Source organism: Lemur catta, chromosome 1 (assembly GCF_020740605.2).
Source record: "Lemur catta isolate mLemCat1 chromosome 1, mLemCat1.pri, whole genome shotgun sequence".
Lineage (NCBI taxonomy): Eukaryota > Metazoa > Chordata > Mammalia > Primates > Lemuridae > Lemur > Lemur catta.
Window position 1 is genome coordinate 58679230 of NC_059128.1, and position 14896 is coordinate 58694125.

Consider the following 14896-nt stretch of genomic DNA (forward strand, 5'->3'; position numbering starts at 1 on the left):
AAAACTACAGTAGTAAAAACAGAGTGGTAATGGCATAAATATGAATAGGCAACAGAACACAAGTGAGAGTCCAGAAATAAACCTTCACATTTAGGGTCAACTGATGTTCAGCAATGGCACCAAGACAATTCAACAGAATAGTCTTTTCAATAATTGGTGCCTGTACAATGGATATCCACATGCATACAGATCAAACTGGAGCTATTCTTCAAACCATATGCAAAAACTAACTCAAAATGGATCACAGACCTAAATGTAAGAGCTAAAACTGTAAAACTCTTAGAATATATAGAGTAAAATCTTTGTGACTTGGATTAGGCAAAATCATCTTAGATATGACACCATGCACACTGTGACAAAATTTTAAAAAACTGATAAAATACACTTCATCAAAATTTAAAACTTTGTGCTTCAAAGGGTATCATCAAGAAATTGTAAAACACAACCCACAGAATGAGGAAAATTTTTTGCAAATTGTATTTGAAAGCAATCTGTATTCAGAATACATAAAGAGCTCTAAAATTCAAAAGAAAAACAATCCAACTAGAAAGTAGGCAAAACAGCTGAATAGATTTTTCTCTGAGAAGATATACGAAAAGCCAATGAGCACTTCAAAAGATCCTCAGCATCATTAGTTATCAGGGAAATGCAAATCAAAACCATATGAGATACCATTTCACATCTCCACTAGAATGGCTATAATCAAAAAAGAGAAAAATAAACAGTGGCAAAAAATTTGGACAAACTGGAACTCTTATACATTGTTGGTAGGAATGTCAAAATAGTGCAGCCACTTTGAAAAACAATCTGGCAGTTCCTCGAAAGGCTAAACACAGAGTTGCCATATGATCTAGCAATTCTACTCCTAGGTATATACCCAATAGATGTGAAAACATATGTCCACACAAAAACTATGACAGAAATGTTTATAACAGCACTGTTCACAAGAGTCAAAAAGTGTAAACAAACCAAGTATCCATCAGTGGAAAATTATTCAGCAATAAAAAGGAATGAAGGTAATCTGTCATGAACTAGTTTAAAAAAAAAAAAACCAAAAAAAACCAAAGGGAATGCTCACACCTGTAATCCTAGCACTCTGGGAGGCTGACATGGGAGGATCATTTCAAGACCAGCCTGGGCAATAGCAAGACCCTGTGTCTACAAAAAATAAAAAAATTAGCTAGGCATGGTGGTGCACACCTATAGGCCCAGCTACTTGGGAGGCTGAGCCTGGAGGATTGCTTGAGCCCAGGAGTTTGAGGTTGCAGTGAGCTATGATCATGCCACTGCACTCTAGCCTAGGTGACAGAGCAAGACCCTGTCTCCAAAAAAAAAAAAGGATTGAAGCACTGATATATACTACAGTAAGAGACTTGACAACATTATGTTAAATGAAAGAAGCCAGTCACATAAGACAACATTATAGGATTTCATTCATATCACATGTCCAGGAACAGGCAAATCTATAGAGGAAGAAAGTCAAGGGTGGTGGTGGAGGAGAATAGGCAGTGATTGCTTAACAGGTACGGGACTTCTTTTTGAGGTCCTGAAAATGTTCTAAAATTGATTATGGTGATGGCTGCACAACTCTGAATATACTAAAGTATCACTGTACACTTTAAATGAGTGTATTGTATGGTATGTGAATTGTATTTCAATAAAGCTTTTACATAATTATAATGTTAAGAAAAATGTCTTTCAATAACAAGAAAAATTTCCTGTTTAAAGTAGAAATTATATACATTATTATAATGTTTAAAATAGTATTAAAATATATAACATAGAACAAGGGATAGTGCAAAGTATACTGTTACAAGGTTCTTCTTCTTCTTCTTCTTTTTTTTTTTTTTGGAAGAGATGGGGGTCTCACTATGTTGCCAGGCTGGAATGCAGTAGTGGCTATTCACAGGTGTCATCATGGCACAGTGTGGCCTTGAACTCCTAGCCTAAAGCAATCCTCATGCCTCAGCCTCCCAAGAAGCTAGTACACAGGCCTGTGTCATTGCACCCAGCACAAGGTTCTTATATTGCACATTATGACGATATATCATTTGAGGGTAAACTATAATTAAAGATGTATATTGCAAACTCAAGCCCCACTAAAAAATCCTAAGAGACAGATATAACTAATCACCTGATGTTACAAATAAAATAGAATTAAAAATATTCAGTCAATTTAAAAGAAAGTGGGAAAAGAAAAGGGAATAATGATCACATGGGATAAATAGAAAATAAAAATATGATGGCAGATTTTTATAAATTACACTGATAACATTAAAAGCCAATGATTTAAACACTCCAGCGAAAAATAAGATTGCCAGACCCAATGATATGTTGAAATCCACTTTAGAAATATAGATAAATTAAAAGCAAAAGTACAGAAAAAGATATACCACAAACACAACTCAAGGGAAAACATCATTGGCTATACTAACATTAGGCAAAGTAGACTCCTGAACAAAGACTACTACCGAACACAAAGAAAATACTTCACAATGAAGGTCAGTTCATGAGGAAGAACCTCAAAACACATGAAGTAAAATCTAACAGAAGTGAAAGGAGAAAGAGAGACAAATCTACAATCATGATTGCAGATTTCAACAGTACTCTTTAAGTAATTAAAAAAGTAAACACAAAAATTAGTCAGGATATACAAGACTTGACCAATACTCTCAAAGAATTTGACCTAACTGACATTTATAGAATCCATCACACAACAGTATAATAAACATTCTGTTCAAGGTCTCATCAAACATTCTTCAAAATAAATCATATTTTGGGCTATAAAAAAAATGTCGATAAACTTTAACCGAAATCAAACTTTTTTCCCAACTGCAACAGAATGAAACCATAAATGAACAACAAAGATTTGGAAAATTACCAAACATTTAGAAATCTAATAACCAATGAGTTAAACCAGCTTCTATTTTTAGAAACTACAGAGAAACAAAAGGAGAAAGATATTAAAATTCAATGAACTTAAAGATGGACCAAAAAAGGAAAATCAACAAAAGTAAAAGCTGGTTCTTTGAAATGATCAAAACTGATAACCCTTTAACAACAGTAACAAAAAAGACACAATTTAGTAGCATCAGGAAAGAAAGACATCACTACAGATGCTACAAGGCATTAAAAGGATAATGAGGAATTTTATAAACAACCTTATCCCAACTTACATGAAACGGACAAATTTCTCAAAAGACACAAACAACTCTTACTCAAGAAGAAATAAAAAATTTGAGTAGTCCTATATCTATTAAAGGAATTAAATTCACAGTTAAAAATGTCATCACAAAATTCCAGGACCAAATAGTTTCAGTGGGGACTTCTACCAAAACGTAAGAAAGAAATATTACTATCCTACACAAATGCTTCCAGAATATAATCTCAATCTATGATGCCATTTTCACTCCAATGCCAAACAAAGACACTGCAAGAAAACTGCAGACCAATATCCATTAGGATGCAGAAATCCTTAATATTTTAGAAAATTAGCAATAGATAAAAAGGATAAAACATTATGACCAAGCAGTGTTTATTCCAGGGATACAAGGTTTAACATGTGAAAGTCGATTAATATAATTCATTATATGAACAGAAAAAAAAAAAGAACCATATGAACATCTCAACAGAAGCAGAAAAACCACATGACAAAATCAAAACCTATTTTGTATACGAACTCTCAAACTAGGAATATTAGAATACTTTCTCAATCTGTTAAAGAGTATCCACAAAAATCCAATAGCTAACATTATACTTAATAATAAATGATTAGATGCTTTTTGGGGTGATGAAAATATTCTGTATCTTGATTGTGGTGGTGGACACATGACTACAGAGTTATCAAAATTCATAATGTACAATTAAAATTGGTAAATTTTATCGTATGTAAATTATATCAATAAAACTAGCATATTTTCTTCATGGTTGTTCAAAAAAGTTTAGTCTTTTATTTTCTTTTTCATTTTTTTGAGACAGGGTCTCTCTCTGTTACCCTGGCTAGAGTGCAGTGGTGTTGTCATAGCTCACTGCAACCTCAAACTCCTGGGCTCAAGTGAGCCTCCTGGCTCAGCCTCCCAAGTAACTGGGACTACAGGCATGCGCCACCATGCCTGGCTAATTTTTCTATTTTTTGTAGAGATGCGGTCTCACTCTTGCTTAGGCTGGTCTTGAACTCCTGACCTCAAGCAATCCTCCCACCTCAGCCTCCCAAAGTTCTAGGATTACAGGCGTGACCCACTACACCAGGTCTTTTACACAAGAGGGCTAATTATAACACAAAAGTACTGATCATTTATGTCAATGTATCTAAGGATCTACAAACAAAATACAATTTTCAATAATAACCACTACAATGCATTTATATTAGTACAAGTTGAACTTTAAATATAGCATGGCATTGCTACAGTCCAAACTGAGGATTATAAATTGAACTCTTAATCAATTGGGAATTTCTGCTAAAACTAATTAGTTTTAAAATCTGTAATAAACTCAAGCAATATACTACAACGATGGCAACAAAAGAACTAGCTTTAATGTTTTATTCTACTATGTAGTCTATTGGTACCTTTCTACCAAAGCACTTAAATATATAAATTACCTGTGAGTTGACCTAAACTAATTCAATGTTGTGTTAAGAACTGGACTAGAACTGCATTTTATCTTATACTTGGAATTCATTCATATTCCTCAAACCACATCACTTAACTACTATGAAAATATTCACAAAATGAAAAATTTTTAATTATAATAAATGTACAAAATGCTAACCTATCATTATTTCAGTATTACTTTTCAATCACTAAAGGAAAATATTTTCTAATTGCTGAGTCATATCCATAAGGCCTAATTATATTACTAGAGAAAATGAGAATTCTAAATCCAAAGCAGGAAGCTAATATTACAAGAACCTTGACATTCCTACGTTAAAGATGAACAAAAATATTGACAAGAACTTTGCCTAATAATGCTTCTCAAGTACTAGTTGAAGGAAAAAATAAATGATTAAGAGCATATACAAATGTAGGCTCTATAAATTAATACTTATTAATTGAAGGGGGAAGATACATGCTGTTTCAACTGTAATACTTCTGAATAATGGCATTTCCCCACATTCTACTCCCTTATTAAAAATGAGAGTCAGCATTCCTCACCAAATAGACAACCCAAGATATACAGAACTTAGCTGATAATCAAACTGAAGGATAAAATGTACATCTGGGTAAAAATCAGGATATTTTAGATATGACATGGGTATCTTACAACTCAATCTTCTGTCTCTATTACCCACCTCCGATATGCCCAACACTCGTTTTTTTTTAGTTTTAACAGTTTACATTAGGCAAAATAAACATAAGAGCAGGTTTGTTTTTAAAAGAGCAAGATATCTACACACTCCTTAAAAATACAACTCAAACCATATATATCAAATCAAGCTGGAACTGCTGAATAAATAGCAATAGCACAAACAGAATGAGCTGCCTTTCATACATCTACAACTATTGTTAAAAGTTTTAAAAAGAAAATCCATGTGTAAAATGGGTCATAACTAATAAACAGTATTATACTTAAAAATATTGAAAACTTTCAAATTATTGATTCAAACCACGACTATCTCTTGATTAAATGGCATAATAATCAACCTATTCTAAATTCCAGAAAAAGGTAAGTTTAACATTTTAGCATTCAACTTAGCCATTTATTAGGTTCAAGAGAAGTCCAACAAAAGCACTACTGGTCAACAACAAAACTTCTTTCAAATATCAGATGGTTACCTAAGAAGTGAATACTCAAGACAATCAATACTAATAATTTAAAACTATACAGGTCTTTCAAAATTTAGCTTTAACAAATCACAAACATTTGACAAACTGTTGGTGCAGCAAAAGCGAAATTTTAAATCAAATCTCTTGCAATGATACTTCTATCTTACCCGTATCTTCAATAAATTCCACACATTTTTCAACAAATAGTGGTATGGGTTTCTCGGCTGTAACCAGATCCTGGAGGGGCATCCCAAAGTAATTACTTTCCCAATTTCTACGTGTTGGTGGATTGAAGTTCTTAGTTTTCTTTTTCTGCTATAAGAAAACATATTCAAGTTAAAAGTATTAATTTCTTTCAGAATATTAGTATCAAGCAAAGTAAATACACAATTTGGAACTAAAGAAATATTTAAAAGCCACATGCAACCTAAATGTCGAGCAACATGGCACTCTATAAATTTTGCCAGAAAGCAGCAACTTGAGCAATGGAGAGAGACAAAAGTGAACAGAAAAAAAATGGCTGACTAGAAGAAAATGTTTTCTTTTGAAAAATAATAGAAGACTGGATAGGTAGAAAGAGATTAGAAAAGATCATTTTTCGATGCCAACAAAATGACAAACTAGGATTAAGCAATGTCTGGTTCAGTTTAGGTGTGGTATGTCAATTTTATTTGGTCTTTGAGGCAGGTCCAAGTGAAGTTTTTGTGTCTACCTGTATTTGTAAGAACATAATATAGTTTTAATTATTGATCATATAATGAGGCTATGTAACTCCATGAACTTTTAGTCCCATCATTTGTCCCTTCTTCCTATCTACTGACACTTATTTTAATATTACGATAATTTTCAGAAGTAATGTACAGAACATTTTCATAATAGTTAAAAACAAAGTTAAATAAGAAATTTCAGAGTATTAACTTCAATCTAGCATTAGAAAGAAAATGATTCTTTACCAGGGAGTCAATATCTCAAAAACCTAAGGAAGTATTCTCTGGAATCAAACTGAGGGGATTCTGATTCAGTCTTTCTGGAGTAGGGTATGACAAGCATCCCTACAGATGCTTTTATAGACAGCCCTGGTTCCTTTCTCAGTCTAATTTTATCTACAAGTGTTTATTTTCTTTGGTATAAATCACAAATCTATTTACATTTGTCTTAATTACTGGCTTACAAATAGGATAAAAACGTTATTTCTAATCAGAAAGGTGTGGATGCGGAGGTAGAAGAGGGATCACAGGTATGGTTTCCAATGCCTGAAACAACAGTCCTCATCTTAGTTTCCCATTCTTCCTGAAAGAGTCTTTCCTTTGATGAATCCCTCATTGTATTCTACCAAGTCTCTGGATACCCTGAATACTTAACTAAATCCTTTCAATTTCAGTTCACCCCACCCAGCAAACTTTCATTAAATCCAAATCTTCATATACTATTACTCTCTGGTGATACAGATTACATGCAACTCTGGTATATGCAGACTACAAACAACATAATCAAGTGTGTCTAGTCAACAGGGCATTGCAGTGTGTGTCTGACCTGGTTCAAGTGTGTCTAGTCAACAGGGCATTGCAGTGTGTGTCTGACCTGGTTCAAGAGCTAACCCCAAAAAATCAAGCGGCATGGATCCTTTACTTGTTAAATGATCCTTCCATTGCCGCCACCACCACTAAAACAGAAGGATGTGCAAGGAAAGGAAAATGGAGAGTCTATAACCTCAAAGCTGAAGTGGGGTATAGTGGCTGGGTCTTCTTTCTCAGGAGCAATAAGGTGCTCTGCAGCCTGCCCACTACTGGCTACATTATCCTTTGATTAGAAAAGTGAAAACTGAAGCAAAGATGTTTTTTGTTTGGAGAGATAACAAAGGTGAACCTAGTGTACCTAGATTACACTTAGGTAGATTAATGAAAATAACAATGCCTAGACAATGGTGAGAACAACAGGAATGAAGAGGTAAAAAGAGATTTTAATAGTCTGCAAAGCCACCTGAGGAACCAAAAGTTGTAAGACAAGCTAGGTAGGTAGTCTTAATTGCTCCAATCCGCCCTTAAGATATCCTCTCTTTAATACTGGCCATTAGGAGCCCATCTAAACTCTCAGATAACTATGAAATCATTCCACCCCTACCCTTGGGGTCATGGGAAAGAGGAAAAAGTGAAGTCTAAACTTTATCCAGGCAGCCCTGAATACTTAAATTGTGGGGTTGAGACCGGAAAGCAAACTAAGGTAGATTCTCTGGCTTACGCTCAGTAAATATATCCCATGTATGGTCCATAAAGTTATAAGTGCCAGTTATTTAATTTCTGCAGTTACATCAATATTCAGAGCTAGTAATCTAAGGTAATGAAAGGTTAAGCAGCTTATAGTAAGGAATTTCTGGCCAACTCTAAAGGGATACTTTATTAACATAGAACTGCTCTGACAGTCAAGTTTTAATCCATATATATTGGGATGGAAGCCTATGTGACTTTACTAATTTTTCTATTATACTACTCATAACTAATGATACTGCTACAAAAGAAAATTCTATGCAGAAAAATAAACAGCTGCAAATTAGACACTCCCATATCAGCTTTTGTGATGAACAAAAATGTATACATATACAATTCCTTTTTTCTGTGATAGTACTTAACCATTATAATCAATTCAAGGGATTCTTTAAAAATATGTGACTTCTGAAAAACTCTCCAGGTACTTCTGATATGCACCCCTTGGTTAAGAGTTGCTGATCTATAGCTACAAACTTATACCAACTCAAGATGATTTATATAATTTAAAACCCAGTTAATAAATTAAACTATCTAAGCCTAGATTACAATTGCTATAAAATGCCACCAAGGTTCTCTGAAATGCAAGAGAAAAATGAGTAGTATGGTATTTTGTTATTTTTATCTACAGTTTTGACAAACCTTTAGTCAGAAATGGCACCTCCAAATAATTGTGCCAGTGGAAAACAAATTCTAATCTATAATTCAAGTTTTGATTCATGACTACATTCATATCTTGATTTCTGCTTAAATGCAAATGCCCGCAGCCTTTTTTCTAGCCACTTAAGCAAATTTCATGTCTGCAAAAGCATACCACAGTAGCATGAACATTCCATTCACAATAAATGTAAACAATGTTATCAATTAAGTGTTCAGCAGATATTAAAAGGTCTTATTTGTATAAGTAAACAGGACCAGGAAGAGAAAAAAATAGCTCTTTCCAGAAACTGCTTCAGTATAATCAGCAATACAGTAAGGAGTCAGCTAAGCAACATCCTCAAATAAATACTATAATCAATAACATTAAAAAAAAACACACAACACCTCAACTGCTTCACTGGTAACCAACAAACAGACAAAACTTAAGTGTCAAAAAGCAGTTGACTAGGCTTTCAAAGAACCAATCCAGGAAACAAGAAAATGTGTACCTCTATTCTTTTAGATGTGATTCTTGCAGTTAAAAAAAATCAAAGAAATGAGACAACAGAAAATGAAATGTAAAGAAACAGAAGGAAAAATGCCACCACAGAAACAAAACGCTCTTGAGAAGCAGCAAGTAAAAGACTTAAAATGATTGAAAAGATCAGAATAAAATGGAAAAGATCATCAGAGTTCCCCCTTCCTACTATGTTACTATTACATGCACCAAAAAACGCTGGGTATCGCTTCTATCTATCTAATCTATTTAGAAACAAAGTCTTGCTCTGTTGCCCAGGCTGGAGTAGCCTGATCATATAGCTCACTGTAATACTGAACCCCTAGGCTAAAGTAATCCTCCTCCTACCTTTGCCTCCCCAGTAGCTAGAACCACAGGTGCGTGCCACCACGCCCTGCTAAGTTTTTGGTGTTTTTTTTTTTTTTTTTGAAATGGGGCCTTGCTATGTTGCTTATGCCGGTCTTGAACTCCTAGCCTGAAGAGATCCTCCCTCCTGCCTCAGCCTCCCAAAGCGCTGGGATTACAGGAGAAAAGCACCACACAGGCCCTTGCTCCCATTTAAAAAAGAAGTCTCAATCTTACTCTCCTTGGTAGTTGCTGCTCCAAGATGCTACTCCCTTTTGCAGACAAACTATGTGGAAGTCATCTATACTAGCTGTTGCCAATTTATCTCCTTCCATTTACTCTTAAGTGCATTCAAATTAGTCTATCACCCTCATCACTCCACTAAATTTGCTCTTATTACCATCACCAATGATTGTTTTCCAATGGCTAGTTCTCATCTTAGTTTTTCAGCAGTTGCTTTCTTCACTGGACTTCTAGCAAACCAATCCTATTACCTTACTCACTTTCCCACTCTTAGTTTCCTTTGCTGGTCCCTCCCCACCAACACTGTAACACTGTGAATACCCCACATAATTCAGTCCCTGATTGTCTTTTCTCCATCTATGCTCACCCTCTTGGTACAGTTAATACTTTCTGCTCAGCTCTTTCTCCTACTCTAAACTAATATAAAACAGCCTATCTAACATCTTCACTTGAAAGTCTAAGAGAGATTTTTTTTAACAGGTCCCAAACTCCAGATGCTTTCCTTAAAATGTACTCTATCTTCAGCCTTTTCCGTCTCAGTTGTTGGCAATTCCATCCTTTCAGTTGTTCAGGATAAAGATCTTGCAGTCATCCTTGATCTCTCTTTTTTCTCTCACATCCTACTTCCAATTGTTAAGTGCACAAATATAATAGAAGTTACGTCTCACCATCTTCATTGTTAACTCCCTCGTCCATAAAGCTATCACCATTTCACAGATCTGGATTACTGCATTGACTGCTTAATTAATACCACCTGTTTCTACCAAAATTCTCTCCACGCCATTCTCTACAGAGCAGCCAGGATGAAGGTGGCTCCTCAAATAATGGCCTGAAATGCCCTATACAATCTGCATGTCTTAGACTCTGCTCCTTAATATTGTGACTTCATTTCCTTCTACTTTTCTCATCATTCATTCCCTTCCTCAAACTACATGGCTCCCTTGGTATTTTAATATGTCAGGAATGCTCCTGCCTTAGGACTTTTGTATTGGCTGTTCCCTTTACCTTCTCTACACTGACCACCATATTAAAAACTGCAATCCTCCTGCTGTCTTCCCAGCCCCTCCCCAGTACTCCCAACTCCTCTTACTCTGCTTTTTCTCTCCACAACGCTACATAATTTACTCATGTATTATTATTATTATTGGTCTCCCTTGCTATAATTTAAGCTCGACACAAGGGCAGGAATTTTTATTTGCTTTGTTCATCAATATACCCCAAAGACCTGAAACACTGTGAAAGAAATCAGTCCAAGTAGTACAGAAAGATATCTGAAGTGTCTTCTAAAATAATGAGCTTAATTTGTAGAATGAATGACCTTACTATGTATTAGGAAAGATAAACAATAAATAAGAGGGAATCATCAAGTTAGAGACATATTATATTGAACTCAGTAAGCTTTAGAGAATCTTAAAAGCATCCAGGCTGAAAAAACAAATCACCAACAGTTGGGAGAAAATATCAGGCTAGCCTCAGAGTGATCAGTAAAACTAGAAGTCAGAAAAGTCATTTATAAAAATGTTCATGGGAAAAGAATATGTTGAGAATGCTTTAATTAGCCAATATGTCATTCAGGTGTGTAAAACCAGTAGCTAAATTTTTTAAAAAGTTCTCAAATATATAATAATTATATTTAAATTATAGCATTCTCAAAGTCATTGTGAAAAATCAAACACATTAAAAAACAACTTATGCTGAAGAATTTGTGTTATGAAAAACATTAACAGTGAACAATGTACATAGTTGAACATAAAACTAATTCTAAGTAACAGTGGTATGACTATTAAATAAAATATAATTTATAATTTTGCAGGTAAAGCTATAAAATGTAAAAATAATTTGATAACAGGCCAGAACCAAAACCCTCAACCTATCCTAACAGGGAAAAATGGGATACAAGAGATAATGGAATTATACTAGTGCACAATAGGTATGATGTTTATTATTTGTGGAGAGGAGTAAGGATGATAAACTGAAATGGAGCTTAATGTATTATCTAAAGATAAAAATAAGCAGCACATAGATAGTTCCTTTTTATATATTTTGCTAATGATGACTAAAAAATAGAAAACAAACAAAAAACCCAAACATATAAAAATAATTATAAATGAAGTAAGATCAGCTATAAAAAAAGACTTTAAGTCTTGGTATAAAACTAAACCCAACTAACCACAAGCCATTTAAACAAAGAGACTCTAAAGAGCTGAAAGTAAAAGGATGAGTGAAAGTAACGATGTTTTGTTTTTAAAAGAGCAATGTTAACACTGGAGTTGTCTTCAAGGCAAAAAAGTCTTTAACTATATAAAGACTCACTTGACAATTATCCAGAATTCAAACCACCACATAGCAACAACAAATTATAGCAGAAATAAGTAAACATCTATGGAAACAGAGTAACAGGTGGAAATTTTAAATGATCTCCTCTAATCTATCAGCTCAAGTATGTCAAAATTAATGATAATAAAGACTTGAATTAAGGTTGATTTTAATAGACTCACACACACATTAGGTAAATTTTAAGAATAGTATAAACAGTATAATCCCATTTCTGTAAAAATAAATCATTCATGTTAAATATAGCCAAAATTAAAAACAAATACCAAAGACAATAATCCTCTGGGTTTGGAATGAGGGCATAGTGAGAAAGAGAAAGAAAAGTGCGGGGAAATTATACAGAATTTTTAATGTAAGATATATTTTCTTTTGTAAAGGAAATTATTTTAAAAGGATCAAGATTACTTGTGTAACCAGAAAAAATGGTGAGGTCTTAAAAATTTTATCCATCATGTACAAACTTTAATCCTTCTTTTTCCAAAAAGGAAAAAGATCAGAAGTCATATTTTCCCCTAATGGCTCCCAATATGAGTTTTCTCTGGTCCCCATACACTCTGTTCCACACTCAAGAGACTTACAACATATCCCAGCATATTCTGCAATTAAAGAAACCCACATAGTACATGCACTACCTACCTTCCCTCTCTCTTTCTAATGTCCTCAAATCACACTTCATTGAGAAGTAGAAAACATGGGAACACCCTCATATTACCACCATGACCAACCTATCTATAACTCCACCCTGTTCCATCTTTTCCCTCCTATAATAACTGAAGTTCAGTTATATAAGCCACCATCCCCCACTCCTATCATCTAAATCCTTGATACCTTTTCCTCTCTTACTTCTCTCCTCCTTCAGTTACTCCTATTCCCCATCCCTTTTCTCCTACAGCACCATTTTGTCCTCTCCTGGGTCATTCTTATAAATATATACTCTCTAATCTCTCTTATTTTTAAAAACAAATACAAAAACTCTTTGATTCCACATTGCCTTCTAGTTACTGCCCCAATTCTTGCTCCTTTTCATCGCAAAATTTCTTAAAAATGTCATCTGCATTCACTGTCCCTACTTTTCACACCCTATTCACTCTTCAACCCACTTCCAGCTGGCTTTCCCTAGCATTCCACTCAACTACTTGTCATGATCATATGCTATCAAATAAAAAAGAAATTTTCTTCATCCTTCTTCAACTCTCAGCAACATTCATTCTTGAACTTCTTCCTTAAACACTTGGTTTATGGCTCCTATATCACTACTCAACTAGTTTTTCTCTTTCCTCATCAAGGATTTCTTTTTCAGTTTTATCTCCCAACAAACAACTCTTCTAACCCCAACTCAGTTCTGAGCTCTTCCTTCTCTAGCTATATTCTGCCCTTATGTGAATTTAACTAATCCCACAAGTTTAAATTCTTTTACATCCTGATAACTCTGAGTACCAGATTCATACACCTAATTTTTAGACTATGACATTTCCACTTGGATGTTCACAAAGATATTTTAAACATAACATAAAAAGCACAAACATGTCTTTATTCTGTCTGGTCTGAAACCTTTCACTTTGAGTCTCTTCTATCTTAGCAAATCCATCCAGTTGCTCAAACCTTAAATCTAGGAGACAATCTTGATTTTCCCTTTTCCTTTATTCTCCAGTGAACGTATCATTAGTCCTGTTATTACTTCCAAAATACTATCTAGAATTTGGTCACTTTTCCCTTTTTTGGTACCTGTACCTGGCACAACACCTAGGACAGGGTAGACACTCAGTAAACGTTGCCAGAAGGAAACAAAACCATAAATAAGCAAGAGAAAGCCTTCATGACACAAGATTTCTGTTAAAATACAAAATACTGCTAGTTTACCAGTTTACAGAAACAGTTTCATTTACCTAATTCTTCATTCCTATGGGAGTCACTAGATAGGCGTGTCTAAGCGTAAGCATCCTAACCTAGTCAAGATTCATACAAAACAATGATTATTTGTCATACAGTTACAGGAAGACTTAAATAGCCAACTCTATATGAATTCATCTGGACATAAGGTGATGTATACTTTCAACAGTGTGTAACAACTAAGAAATCACTATAACATGCTAGGTTATTATGAAGGATACAAAAACCAGTGGAATTTAATACCTTCAAGAAATACATAATCTATTATGACGAAAAAACACCTCACTACCAGTTATTTTATTATTAGCACATACTTAACCCAGACTTCAAAAGGTAGACCTTTTGATATAGGAAGGGATGAGGTGAGAGACATTTCAGGAATTGAGAAAGGATCTAGTCTAGAAGTCATTTACTCATCTAAACATTTGAGTGATTACTGTATGTCAGGACAAGAACTCAGAAATTGGCCGGGCGAGGTGGCTCACGCCTACAATCCTAGCCCTCTGGAAGGCCAAGGCGGGTGGATCACTCGAGGTCAGGAGTTCAAGACCAGCCTGAGCGAGACCCCCGTCTCTACTAAAAATAGAAATAAAAATTATCTGGACAACTAAAAATATATATAGAAAAAATTAGCCGGGCATGGCGGCGCATGCCTGTAATCCCAGCTACTTGGGAGGCTGAGGCAGTAGGATCGCTTAAGCCCAGGAGTTTGAGGTTGCTGTGAGCTAGGCTGATGCCACGGCACTCACTGTAGCCTGGGCAACAAAGTGAGACTCTGTCTAAGAAAAAAAAAAAAAAAGAACTCAGAAATTACTAGAAACTTCCATTTATTTACTGGTTACTATATATTAGGCACTTAATTCTATGTGCATAATCTTAAATCTTCACAACACCTCTGAGAT

General features: G+C 34.6%; 1 protein-coding gene across 4 annotated transcripts in view; it reads right to left on the bottom strand.

Annotated features, from left to right (window-relative positions):
- ARHGAP5 (Rho GTPase activating protein 5) overlaps nt 1–14896 on the bottom strand; it is a 68859-nt gene that overhangs the window by 29766 nt on the left and 24197 nt on the right. For 3 of the 4 annotated variants that reach the window (XM_045569038.1, XM_045569021.1, XM_045569030.1), the window contains exon 3: nt 5933–6080. In XM_045569038.1, coding sequence (XP_045424994.1) covers nt 5933–6080 — 148 coding nt within the window. The remainder of the gene's footprint in view (nt 1–5932; nt 6081–14896) is intronic. The other variant, XM_045569047.1, reaches the window with a different exon arrangement.